Source organism: Ptychodera flava, chromosome 18 (genome assembly GCF_041260155.1).
Source record: "Ptychodera flava strain L36383 chromosome 18, AS_Pfla_20210202, whole genome shotgun sequence".
In the NCBI taxonomy this organism is placed as follows: domain Eukaryota; kingdom Metazoa; phylum Hemichordata; class Enteropneusta; family Ptychoderidae; genus Ptychodera; species Ptychodera flava.
This window is the reverse complement of record NC_091945.1, coordinates 18585009-18598438: the sequence shown is the minus strand read 5'-3', so window position 1 is coordinate 18598438 and position 13430 is coordinate 18585009. Positions and strand designations below refer to the sequence as shown.

The 13430-nt window shown below is 35.5% G+C and overlaps 1 protein-coding gene across 1 annotated transcript; it reads left to right on the top strand.

The window, feature by feature from the left end:
* Positions 1-2560: 2560 nt before the first annotated feature.
* Positions 2561-5596, top strand: LOC139117636 (uncharacterized). The gene is made up of 3 exons (XM_070680878.1): positions 2561-2773; positions 4339-4464; positions 5516-5596. Exons 1-3 carry the CDS (start codon positions 2561-2563, stop codon positions 5594-5596), a joined length of 420 nt encoding a protein of 139 aa, XP_070536979.1.
* The last annotated feature ends 7834 nt before the right edge of the window (positions 5597-13430 follow it).

Here is a 13430-nt window from a genome sequence, read left to right as displayed (position 1 = left end):
GTTAAACAGCCTGACACTGTTATGAACAAGTTGTGTTTTGTTTTTGTTCACTATCATTTCGTACATCAATTCTTCAGACACTCAAAAGTCTTTTGAGATTTTCTTCATTTTCAACAAGAATGACTCTATCATCTGCGTACAGCAAAATGGCAACCTCTTGGTCACTAACTGGAACTCCAATATGGAAGCTGTTTGCCTCTTTAGCAAAATCATTAAAATAAGTAGAAAAAGAGTGTAGGAGACAGTACATCTCCCTGTCTAACACCAGAATATGTTGAGAACCAAGGGGAAAGCAAACCATTTTCATTAACACAAGAAAGTGGGTTCTCATAGAGACTCCTAATTGCCTTGTATAATTTTTCTGAAACACAATTTTTAAATAACTTAAAGAAGAGAATATCTCTGTTTACCCAATCAAATGTTTTGTTTTTTTCATATCACTAAAAGCTGCAAATGTGTACAAACCTGACGCTTTTCTATTTCTTATGATACTTGTCATAATATAAATTTGATCGATACACGCCATACCTTTTCTAAAACCATTTTGTTCACAAACTAAGATATTTTTCGCTGTTATTTGTAATCCCAGAATACAATGAACTCACAGTTGACAAAAGGCTTACTCCTCGATAATTTAAGCGATTCGGGGATCATTCAATGTACATTTGGGTATTGGTTTGATTATAGCTTTTCCCCACACCCTAGGTATTTTTCCAAACTTAAAATAAAGTTGATATAACTTGTGAAGCAATTTAATTGCAGTTGAGTTTTTGAAAATCTCACACCTAGTGGGTCAAAAAGGGGTGCATAGTTTGCTGAACGATCGTCTCAAGTTGCCTGTATTTTTGCACTATTTCTACAAATTTTCCCTGTCTGGAAATTAATATGTCGTCAAATAAGTCTCAGTCAACCAAGTCTAGCTGAGGAAGAATTTCAACTCGGGCTCAAAGATCTGTAAGAAGCGCTGCTTTGGAAGAAGATTCTGACTCTGGCATAATGGCCGCCATTCATCGTCTCAACGGTCGCCTCGACCATATTGACGCAAATCAAACGAAGTTAATGAGGAACGTCAGTCAACCAAAGAAATAAAAGAAAAATTGATGCTTGAGATGGCTGGCCTCCGTTCAAGAGTCGAGAAAATAGAACAAAAAATTGATGCAGCGGCAAATAGTGAAAGTGACGAGCAGAACTTTGACAGAAATCGTTCAGTTATCGTCGTAAACCTGGTTGCAAAAGAACAAGAAGATCTACCTGTAAAGGCCACCGACTTGGTTCAGATTTGTTCAAACTGTGGTGAAATCTTCATATTTGTATTTTGGGTCAATTTTCCCAAGTTCTTGTTGGATTGCTTTGAAACTAGATATGCTTGATCCTAGGGGTGACCTCTGTGGCAGATTTAGTTAAATTGTGGAGAAATTTTCATACTTTTATTTTTGGGGCAATTTTCACATTTTAGAACTAAAAATAATTTTCTCTAAATCAACTATTCTGATTGCTTTGAAACTTGGTATGCATATATACCTAGGGGTAACCTCAGTTGTTTCTTTGTTGAATTTTTTCAAATTGTGACAAATGATGCAGTCTTGTATTTTTGTGACACTTTTTGCTGCTTTTGGTCAAAAAAGTGTCAACTATATCATTCTTGAATTATCTGGTCGACTTGCAAACTCTTGAGAACCGCTGCAAATTATAACGTTGTATTTGGTGTGTAGGTGCTTGCTAAACTGTAAATGGAAATTATTTTGAATGAAACAAAGTTATCATTGGCAAAAAGTATGCTATATTAAAATAAAAAATAATGAGCATCATAACTGAAAATTTTGTGAAAATATCAGTAACTGTGAGTCAGAATTTATTTGTTTGTGATACTTTTACAGTAACACAACAACAGACCTCAAGCCAACAATAATTTTTTTTAAAAATTACTGCTTAATAAATTACCAAGAAGATTGATGAGGTAGCATTGATTTTTTTTTACCCGATCCTTTGTACATTATTTTTTCCCCACTCTCCCACCTTTTGTTTTTGTCACGCCTTCTTTGGCTGATTTTTTTATTGACATTTGCTAACGTATGTAGAATCTGCTTGTCCCATTGTTATAGAAGTTGATATGCGTGTTTCTCAAGTTGACCTCCAGTACTATAGAGCCTCGAGAAAATCCTATGTTGCAGACCTTATTTGCTTTTGTCATTCTTGTTTTACTGGTTGTACTGTGTAGAAATCATTGTCATAACATCAACGCAGAATTTATCTGCACTGAACAGATAGAAACAACATTCATTGTGGATCTCTGGTACCACTACTTCCGATCAAATGAGAGCAACACCGTATCATTGGCGGTATTTTTTGTCTTGTCTTTGCTTTTGTGCATTTTAAGGATAATATGATGTACTGGACTATGAATACCTTTTTGATGTTTGTTTTTAAAACCTGACAAGATATGATTTACATGTTCATTTCACTGTTGTGTTTTCTGAACTAGCACCAACAATGTTCCACAAAAAACAAATCTGCCGTTTAGAAGATTTTGAACTCTGATTGAGGAAATTTCCATTCGATAATGAATTTCAGTCATGAAGAACTGCAGAAAATGCAAAACCTGAAGATGACCGTGGTCGGTTATGGTGCAGTTGGTATGAGCTGTCTTCTAGTAGCCTACAACACCGGCTCCTTCCCCGCGGACAATGTGCCCACCGTTTTTGACAATTATTATGCTAATACCATGGTAGATGGAAAACCATACAGCATTGCATTTTTTGACACTGCTGGGCAGGTAAGGGCCCTAAGTTCATAAATTTCCCTGATTTCCGAAAACAGATATGTCATATGATGGATTCTGTATAGTAATCTATACAAGATATTTTGTTTCAGGGAAAGTTTCCGGGGAAATTGGCATGCATTTAAGTTTGCTGAAGCTTAAAGGGAAACCGTCGTCAGAACTGTGCCTTTGCGAGTTTCTTGTGTACAATATATTTTGTGCACGATATATAGATGCACCTCATCATCATAGCTGCAATATTTAAATTATACGTTGTAGGTTATGACAGACATGTTTTAACTTCCATTAATTACCATCATACCTTGGATAGAGTGTTTACATTGGTGTATGGGTCACATGCGACCTTAGAGTGCATTTCCGATGACTTTACCCCTTTAAACATGTTAGTATTCAAACAAGTCTATAAAGTGATGAGAAATTGTATACGCTAGCAAATTAACCTGTTTTCCTTTCTGCTAATTTGATATATCAAATCTTTGGTCCTTGTTCTTTGAGACCAAATTATCTTTGTTTAGTACTGAGAATTGCCGGGGGATTTCATACTTTTTGTTAAACAAAGACTGCATGCTATTTAGCAAAGCCTGTGTCCTGAAGGTGTTAATCAGTGAGGCCGATGTAATTCTTCTCCTTATTGACTCCTGTTGAGTCCCAACAGGAGTGAAACAGTATACACACATACAGGATGTGGTGATAAGTTGAACACCAGGTAGTTTTACATGATTTTGAAAGCAGAACAAGTAACTGTATTTTACTTACAGTGCAAATAAAATGAAATCCTTACCAAAAGCATAGAGAAACATAGATAGAGTGGCAACGGGTATTGTTTAAGGCGTGAAGCGGTTACGTAACCCATCCATGTTCGCCTCGCTTCAGGTTGCTCTCGGCTCTCTTTTCCGAAGAGTGCCGACCATGAATCCTTCGGTAATTGTTGAATTTTCGCCAATTGTTAAGCGAAAGTATGTTCGGCAAAGTTTGTGTTGTTGTTGTCGTGTGGTGCTGAGCAGAATTGACGTGCTGGCGAAACGGGAGTGTTTTGAGCTTCAGGAAAGTTAGTTTTACTGTTTTTCAAATTCCTCTCATATTTTTATGATATATAATGAGTGTTTGAACCAAATTTGAAAGTCTTTTATCGATACTGTCTGGTTTTACTCAATGGTTTACGGTCAGTCATACCCCTCTTTTACACGTGCGTCAAGGAAGGACATGTTTATGAAACTTCTGGCCTGAGAGCTCACAAAGTAACTATGGTTGCTACGCGACTGGCAGTACGATGCCATCTCGTCGTATTTTTCGCATAATCTCGTGTAATCATCACCACAAACAAAGCCTCCAAAAGTTTAACACCTTGGAGCTCATTTTAATATAAAAGCCAATAGTCTACCAAGACGACCATGGAACAAAAGGCATGCAAGCGTTGCGACTCTGTCTATGTTACTCTGTGCCAAAGTAACACCTAACAGAGCTCAGTATTAAAAGCTAAAAAAGCTCCAATGAAATGATTTCAAATGGCCAGAAATTGTGTATAACCATTTGCTTATGGACACTTATAATGTCTGCAGGTGGACAGACAAGTCAACAGCAAACAGCTCATCATGTCTGCAATTTCAAGGACTAAGGCTCCATGCACAAATACTTCTGGAGGGGGAGGGGCGGGAGAATTGCCGGGGGATTTGAAAATATCAAGGGTATGGGGCGTTTGAAGGGATTTTGGGATGTAAAGGGGGAATGAAAACAAACCTATCTCAGATTGATATGAAATATGTTTTGGGTTGTTGATTTATAGTTGTCAATTTTGTTGGGCTAATGTTTGGTGTTTTTGTATTGTGTATGCACTGCAGTTTCTTGTTCTACTCCCTTTAATGTGATGAAAAGTCCAGATTTTTAACTTACCAACACAGCCATATATGTACAAATCAGCATTGTTATTGTTTAAAATTGAATACAAGTCCTGACTAGAATTCATTTGTCATCAATAACAATGATTATGGTCTTTACACATGTACAACTAGTATTTTGCCAAACAGAAGATTATTGTTCTAGCGATCCATTTTGAGTTTGTTACTGGGTGGGGCATCTGAAAAAAGTGAGAGAACCTTTTTGGATTCCCCCACCCCGTTCCCCGAGACGTTGGTGGATGCGACCTTAATGTGTTTCTCATAAATCTGTTTCATCCGTAGGAAGACTTCGATAGACTGCGCCTACTATCATACCCAATGACAGACGTCTTCTTCCTTTGTTTCTCCATTGGAAGTGAATATTCATTGAACAATGTTGAATCTAAATGATTGCCAGAATTGAAAGTTGTGGGTGGAGGGACGGTGATTTAATGTAAACTTCCAAGTGATGTTTGTTTATGATTGTTTCTTTTTTGAACGCAATTGAAGTGCATCAACCTTCACCGCGAATTTTTAAGGACATAATGAAAGTTATGTTCAAGGCAGCCAATGCCATTTGCATGTCAATTGTCACTTTGTGTCAATCGACTTTTCGTAGCTTATAACTTTGTCAGCGTCAGCGAGGTGTCTTGTCTGAGGACAGAATTGTAAACTTTCCCGATGTTTAAAGTTTTATGATGAGGTGGGAGACTCATTCCGTCAGTGAGGCCACCAATTAATATTTACCAAACCTGTGCTGACAGTGTTAAATAATCAAGTCTGCCAATTCTTCCATAGCGAGATTGCTTCATCACCTATATTCTCAAGGAAATTGTTACCTTCTTTTTTATTTCATTTGAAGATCTCAGAACAAGTGGCACTCTCAGTCATCACAGAACAACGGATGAAAAAGGCCTGGAAGTTGCCAAAAGAAATGGAATGAGATATTATGAAACCAGTTCTCTCACATCCACAGGGCTGAAGACTATTTGATGATGCAGTAAGTAAATACGTTTTTTTTATCTTTCTGAAAATCAAATCAGTGTTTTTCTTCAAATTAGCATTGATACAGTCCAAAAATACCTGGACAAATCACATGAACCCTACAGGGGTCGATGACCTTGCTGCTTTTGACAACCACAGATTTTCAAAAGATTAGTACATTAGTGCAATAGAGGGCGCTATTGCACCAGGTCCCCAGATTTGCTAATTCTATTTTAAAAATGCTAATTTTGTAAGTTGACCAACTAAAAATATAAATGAAACAAACTTGCCAAACAAAATAAAATTATTGTCACATTTGTAGAATATTATTCAAATATGAAAAAATTGCATTGTCAAAGACAGTGTTTTTTTGTGCAAATGTAAAGTGTCATATTAAACATTGTACAATGTTTTGATTGTACAGCATTTCAGTTTTACAATGATACAATTGAGCGATTTGTAGTTTTGAAATTAAAGTTGTACACTACACTTATTACAGGTCAGGCTTGGAGTGCAGAGAACTGGCAGTCACAAGTCGAAGAGCAAACGTTTTGGTCTGTTTGGATCTAGGGGTAAAGACAAAGACAACTTACCTCTGCCTCCCGTTATGCCTCCAGCTGGTGAGTTAGGAAACTTTTCAAGACTATATGCTAAATGCAAAACATGGGGCTTACACCATTTTAGTAATTATGCCGTCATATTTTGTAGGTATACATTGGGCTAAGGCTGAGAATATACAACACTTTGAACAAAAGGCAAGATGTTGTCACCACCATTCTTCTTCATTTTAAATGAGCATTGGTTTCTGCACAGTTAATAAGACTTTCTAAAAAATATGATTTTTTATCACAACAATATTTAATGAGTATTTTTTTCAAATATACCAATCCAGTTTTCAGTAGCTTGAAATAATGTTATTTGATCTGCACATCCTTCATTTTTGTATGTTGATTTGCATCTTAGAAATTTCAGTCTTCACAAAGTTCATTTAATTAACACAATATACACGCACACAGTTTTAACGAAAACTTCTTGAATCCTCTACGATGTTAGTTATTTATGTAGGTATGGACGTCAGATTAAGCTGACTGCCAGAGCCCTGGCAAATGCCACGAAGAAGATTTCCAAGGACTTTGAACACTCATACAAACGCCTTATTATGATTTTCATTGTTTGGATACTTTCACACATGATTAATGAAACAGAAGAACAATTTAGGATCTACTCTTAATTTTCCATATTGAAACCAAAAATTGGATATTTTAATTCTGTGGTGCAAGAAAAACTTGGTCGGTCATAACTATCAATGTATTTTCCCTTATTTGTCATAAAAAATACATTTTCAAGCTCTTTCCAAAATCAGGGTAAAATGCGTGGATTTAAACTTCTCAACACAACCCATGCTACAGTGATATTAACCAGGAGACACGGTCGTTTTCTACAGTTGATCAAAATTATCGAATAAATAGAGTAAAAAATCAGGCCGTTTTCCGTTACGGTACATGCTTAAATAATTTTTTTTGGTCGATAGCAGATAATCTGTACATCGTAATTTCACGTAAACACTTCCACAATCGCCAGTGGCAACATCGTAATTTCACGTAAACACTTCCACAATCGCCAGTGGCAACATTGCCGTGATTCAGGGAAATCCATGGTGGGAAGGGCTAACTCAAATATGGATTTAGTCATTATGTGAGTACATTACACTTCTTCACCACCAGCTCTATCACTCATCATAACCTTTGAACTTTGAACTTTGATTTCCTATTTTAGGACAGGCTCCATGGATTGAAATCAAGACATCAACTTTCAGCGAGCACTGGTACAAAGTGCTTGAAAACCCGTCCATGCTGATGTGACCTTTATCGTTGAAGACACTCGTCAGTTGCAGGCACACAAACTTATCCTGTGCAGTGCATCAACCTATTTCTGTAGAGTATTTGGAGTACAGCCATTACCCGTGGAGGTTAGATTAAAATTTGCGTTCTCATTGTAAGTCTGATGCATACAGTGACAGTATAATAAGATTTGATTAATATTTAATTTCATACAGTGAGCCTATGATTTTTCTTATTGTTTAGGCATAATATTATCATAATTAAACATCTATAGATTTATTTAAGTTTTAAAAGTAAATATATTTAGAAATCAAAAATCTATTATTTGAGATATTCACTTTATTTTGATGTTTCATAGAGTAATATATTTAGATTTTCGGTTTATTTGATACCAGCACCATAACTATCTTCGCATACTAGCATGATATTATCTTAATTACTGAAATTCCAAAATGAGATATTTCATAAGCTTTGTGATATTGTCATGTATAGTTTTCCTATATGCTCCATTTAGAAAGTTGCATAAAGCTAGAACATTACACATTTCAATACACCTTTAATTCAAAGGGTAAAGTCTTTTAGAAGTAATCTACTTTTCTTTCGAACAATAAACCGAATAATACCCCCTAGGATCATGCTAACTAATAATATGGTTCAGATAGTCTCTAACATAGACCTTTTCAAAAATTTTTTGAATTGTAACAGCTTTATATTTTCTGTAAGTCCTTCTTATAATCAAACTAATCAAAATGGTTTGCTAAATTGTCATGGGGCTGATTTAGGTGCAATTTTTAATTTAAATTAAATGGAATTTTTTTGAAGAATGAGAAAGTTGGCATTGTGTACACCCATTAGGCTTGCAGTGCACTTAGATCTGATACTTTCAAGTAATCCAAAGACAAGTACCACACCTTTGTATGTATGCACTAATGAAAATCATCATCACTACTATTCTTTTTCAACTGCAATATTTTTCTCTCACCAGAATAATCAGCTCAAGGGTAATGTACCAGTGAAGCCGTTTTCTAGAAATGACATGAATGATGGCAAAGTGATCGGCATTTCAAACATCATGGATGAAAGTGGCTACGAAGGCACTGGTGGTACAGAAACTACCATCACAATCAGTGCAGACTTTATGTTTGAAACTTTCAAACATGTATTAGAATTCCTCTACAGTGGTAAGAAACATTCTACTTAATTTCGTTTTCTGAAAGCTTTCTTTTATTGTTTAGTCAGCAAGTTTCCTTCACTAATTCTAGTATGCATATATCTGATGTAGCAGATTGGCACGTCATGCTTTTTTCCCTGCCATAAGTTTATTAATATTTTGAGAGGATATTAAAGTAAATATGCTTTAGGAACAGATATTTTCTAACTCTCAAACTTTTAGAATAATTTTGGGTCTACCACTTGTGGATGCTCAGTTTGGAGCTCATTGAGTAAAGAAAGTTCTCTCCAGCATTTTGTGTGAGAATCAAAATTCAATTTTTCTGCCGAAAGTTTGAGCAAAATTTTAAGTATTTCAATTTTCAGCTGTGTAATACCGTAATACATTCAATTTGTGCAGATTCTGACTATCATTGCAAATGCATCGTGCGTATCCAATGTACGAAGAAGCCTTTCTGTACCTTTTGCAATTACAGTGTTTGAGTAAAAACCCTTAAAATCCACATTTTTCTAAAGGCACATAGAAATAAACATAATTTCCATAATTTTCAAATAAGAAGTTAACACAAAATGCACTACATAAAGGGTTTTTAGGTTCATTTTAACTTTGAAAGGGTTTTTAGAATTACCAAGGTGGGTCTCAACCTTAAAGGTATAGAATGTGGCTTTAATATCCTATGATAATGAATTGTTTTCATCTGCTATTTATTCTTGCATAGGTATACGTTTATTTTGAAATGGAATCGATTACTTTTATAGCGTATGACTTTTGATAAAACAATTAGAGTTGAACTTTCTTCCTTTTTGTCCTTCACAGGCCTACCCAAGTTACCATTAAATCCATCGGATGAGTTGCTTTACAACTTGACCAAAGCTGCGCTAGCCAAAATCTTTGAACTTTCTAGGTGGCTGAAGTTTGTAAGAATGTAACCAGTGATGAGGAGTTCTTGAACCCAAGCATCGGCACGTACCTCAATGATTGCACTGGGGCAGTTATGAAGAAACTGTTTTTGAATAAATCAAAGTTTACTGACATTGTACTTAATGTTGGAGGTAAGTTCTATCCAGGTTTGTTCACAAGTCCACAGTTTCAATGCATTCTTTCCTGTTAAGGTAGTTTGTATTTCAAATTTGAAAGGGTTTCCATTAGGAAACATTTTACATTTCCTTTTGAAATGAAGAATAAAAATCTCGGGTCACTGCTCAAAATTTTGTACTGCATAAATAAATTATGCAACATTTACTAATACTTTAATTCGAAAAGGCTGCCATCCCACTGTTCTAGTAACTACATTGGAAAATTAAATGATTGTTTTCAGAATTGTTCACAAAAATAAGCCATTTAAGGTAGATCACGCCTCGGGAACACATATTCAGACTCTCAAACTTTATCAATTCTATTCTGATCTGCTGCTTGTTGGGGTTCATTATAAAGCTCTCGTTGAAAGAAAACTTTTCACTTTCTTAGTTTTTCGAAAATCGAAAATTTTATTTTTCTCCATAGACGTAACACAGGGCTTATCAAACTTTTGTTCTGTCAATTGTTGGCAGGTACGACTGTGTATGATCACAAAGTTGTCCTGACTGCGAGATGTGAAGTCATGTCAGCCATGTTTGTTGGTCATTTTTCTGAAAGTTCAAATTCAAAGGTAAGATCTCCGTATCACTGAAACCAAACACATGACAAGAGACTACTAAAAGTTGCCTATTACTATCTTTGAAAACAATGTCTCAATATTTTGTCACAAGTGAAGATTTTGCGAATGTGAAAATATGACAGTTTTGCTTTAACATTATAAGGGAAATACTTTGTTATTATTTTTTCAAATGTATGCTCCTTCATTGATATTTAATAATTAATGTGAAATTCTGTACTCAGGTTGAAATAAAAGACACAGAATTAGACTGCTTCTTGGCTCTGCTGGAGTACCTATACACAGACCATTCTCCAATCGAAGAGACTGACTCAGTAGGAATACCCACCCTGGCCAATCAGTTCTACAAGACAGATTGATTAATTTATGCGAACTGTACATCACAACGAAGTTGAAAGGTCAACAGCCAACAACATTGAAAAGGCAGACATCGATGTCATTGGATTGCTCCATGTGTCACAGGTATGATTCATTTCATAATCTTAATCACGGACGTTTTGTCCTTTCCTTGGCTTGATCATTTTCCTTCAACTTATAATATGAAACTCTGTTGCAAATGACTTGGATATTTTGCTTTCAGTTAAGGTGGTTTGCACATCAAAATTGAAAGATTTGAACTTTTACACAAAGTTTCCATAATGAGACTTGAAATCATCCCTTTTAACATGGGGAATAAAAATCAGGGTTCACCATGCAAAAGTGCTCAATATTTATCGACATATGGAATTCGAAATGGCCCTGTTTCGTGTTACCTCCGGGGGGGGGGGGGGAATTAAATTTTGATATTCACAAAAAAGCTGGTGAAAACCTTAAAGTTTCTCAATAATCTTCAAAATAAGCTCCCATAAGTGGTAGACAAAAAAGTTTTATAAGATTTGAGAATCTAAATATCAGTCCTTGAGGTGCATAATTCTTGAGGTGCCAAAGTTCCAGAAAGAAGAAAACTGAGGTTCACCTGCTTCTTTATAAGAGGGCTCTCCGTTCTTTTGTAACCAACAGAACCTCACATATAGAAGTAGATGACCGTAGAGTTTTTGCACTTGAACTGAATTAAAAATCACATCTTATAACTAAAATTACATCAAAGTAATACACAAAAAGATAAATACTTCATTTATAACAGAAATCTTGGTATCCAAATATAAGAGATTGAAATTGTTGAAACACCATTCAATTACACTAGCAGCATTGGAGCTAGAAACTGGTCACATGGAATTTGTTTTTCCTGGAACTTGTGTCAATTGATGTGTTTTCAAACCAACCAATCATGGGCATATCTTTTCAAATGTAATTGTTCTTTGAGTTCCTATTTGTGCGTAGTATTTTGTTATTTTATCTAATTCAACATCTGAGATAGTCAGATGATCGGAGACTATTTGTTAGAGAAAAAAATTTCCAAATACATTATAAAATTCATTGAGGCATCAATGTCATGGCTGATCATCTATACTGTCCATCACCAGCTTCATAATGCAGAATAATTGTCCAAATGGTGTCTGCACTTATCTCCACCAACTATTGTGGCATTTAAAAGCAGGAATAAATTCTCTCAGCTCGAAGGTGACAACTGGAGTATGTGACAACAAACCAATGGTCACCAGTCTCCTACCTGAAGGAGATTGAAGAGTATGATAAACTGATGGCAAAGCGAGGACAGAGTGTGTGGCTTTGTGAAGATTTTGGATGAGTGTGTCCATTGTGAAAACGGTGATCATCATGAGGGTGAAATACAAGTATACTCCAGCCAGGTAGTCATTGGCTCCTAGACAGTGAACCCTTCCACCATCATGGTTGCCCAAACTCATAGGTTATCAATGGTGACTCTGGACCTGCCTATTTGTAATTAGGGTGAACAGGTTCAACATGACAATACATGGTACCAAACAGCTATTAAACTCATGGTACTGGTACTGATAAGACTACCTACTCATATTGTCAAGAAATTGTACCCTGGCACCATTTCGATAAGCTGAATTGGTTTTAGAAATATGTGTGTGCATATTTAGTGAGGGCGCTCTTTAAATTATATGGTTGTCAATTTAAAGCTGACCTGTGATCTTCTAGAGACCAGTGTGTACCTATCATACGCTAAATTTACTGACTCAGTCACTGTTGTTATTAATTGTATGACTTTTCTATAAAAAACATCCTTTTCAGAATTGTTTTGATAATTAACATAAGTATATTGCAATTGCCATTAGCAGTTGTATATTTGAGCTCAATTCTGTCAAGCTAGCTGCTATTGTATTTATGTGGTTTCTGCCTAATTCATCAATTTTAAAACAAATTTTTGAATCGGCATTTGTGTAAGTATCTTTAATGTTGTCATTATTTCTCCGAGTCACATTTTGAAATCTACCACTACCGTTGATATGATTTTATTTTCGCTAACTGTGTGTTTGAATATGGGGCGAGGATTTATCTGCAACAAATATTTACCAAATAGTCTTCAAAGGTGTTTCATTGAAAGAGTAAATATCCCAGAGGGATTCATCATCGATGATGTCACAGAATGTTTTATTCAGACATCTGTATTGCATTAAGGTAACGCACCTCAGGGATAGATATTCAGACTCAAACTTTGAACTCTCAAACTTTTACAATTCTGTTCTGATATACTACTTGTGGGGGTCATTTTAAAGCTCTGTGGGTAAAAATACTTCACTGTATTAGTTTTTTGAAAATCGAAAATTATATTTTTCTTCATACATTTACCACAAGGATGGCGGCCATTTGAATTTCAATATCAGTAAATCTCGGGTAATTTGTCAGTCTTAGGATTTGTCAGCTTGGTATATTTGTCTTTGTAATTATTGAACATCTAGTGGACAATATTTGAGGAATTCACGTGACTTTATATTTGCAGATGTTTAGAAATTTTGCATAGACAAGGTTTCTAAGTCCGTTTTGGCGCGATTTGACAGTTGACTTCAGTGTCACTTTCTTTCAACGGATTTGAGCGCTTTTTTTGTCTTTTGTGACCTTGTCTACGGCGCGCCAAATGTTTCAAAAATATTTATCGATTCAGAGCAAAAATAAACAGTCTTTCTCAATTGAAAAAAATTCGGTCTCATTAGGAAGGAAATAAGTAAGAAAAGTATAATTAAAAAACAAAGACAGAAATGTC

What these genes read in the sequence shown, in the direction of transcription:
- LOC139117636 (XM_070680878.1), top strand. Translation starts at nt 2,561, where the DNA reads ATGAATTTCAGTCATGAAGAACTGCAGAAAATGCAAAACCTGAAGATG. An exon ending in TTTTTGACACTGCTGGGCAG is followed by an intron (nt 2,774 to 4,338) that starts GTAAGGGCCCTA and finishes TAATGTCTGCAG; the next exon opens with GTGGACAGACAAGTCAACAG. An exon ending in GGGATTTGAAAATATCAAGG is followed by an intron (nt 4,465 to 5,515) that starts GTATGGGGCGTT and finishes TTTCATTTGAAG; the next exon opens with ATCTCAGAACAAGTGGCACT.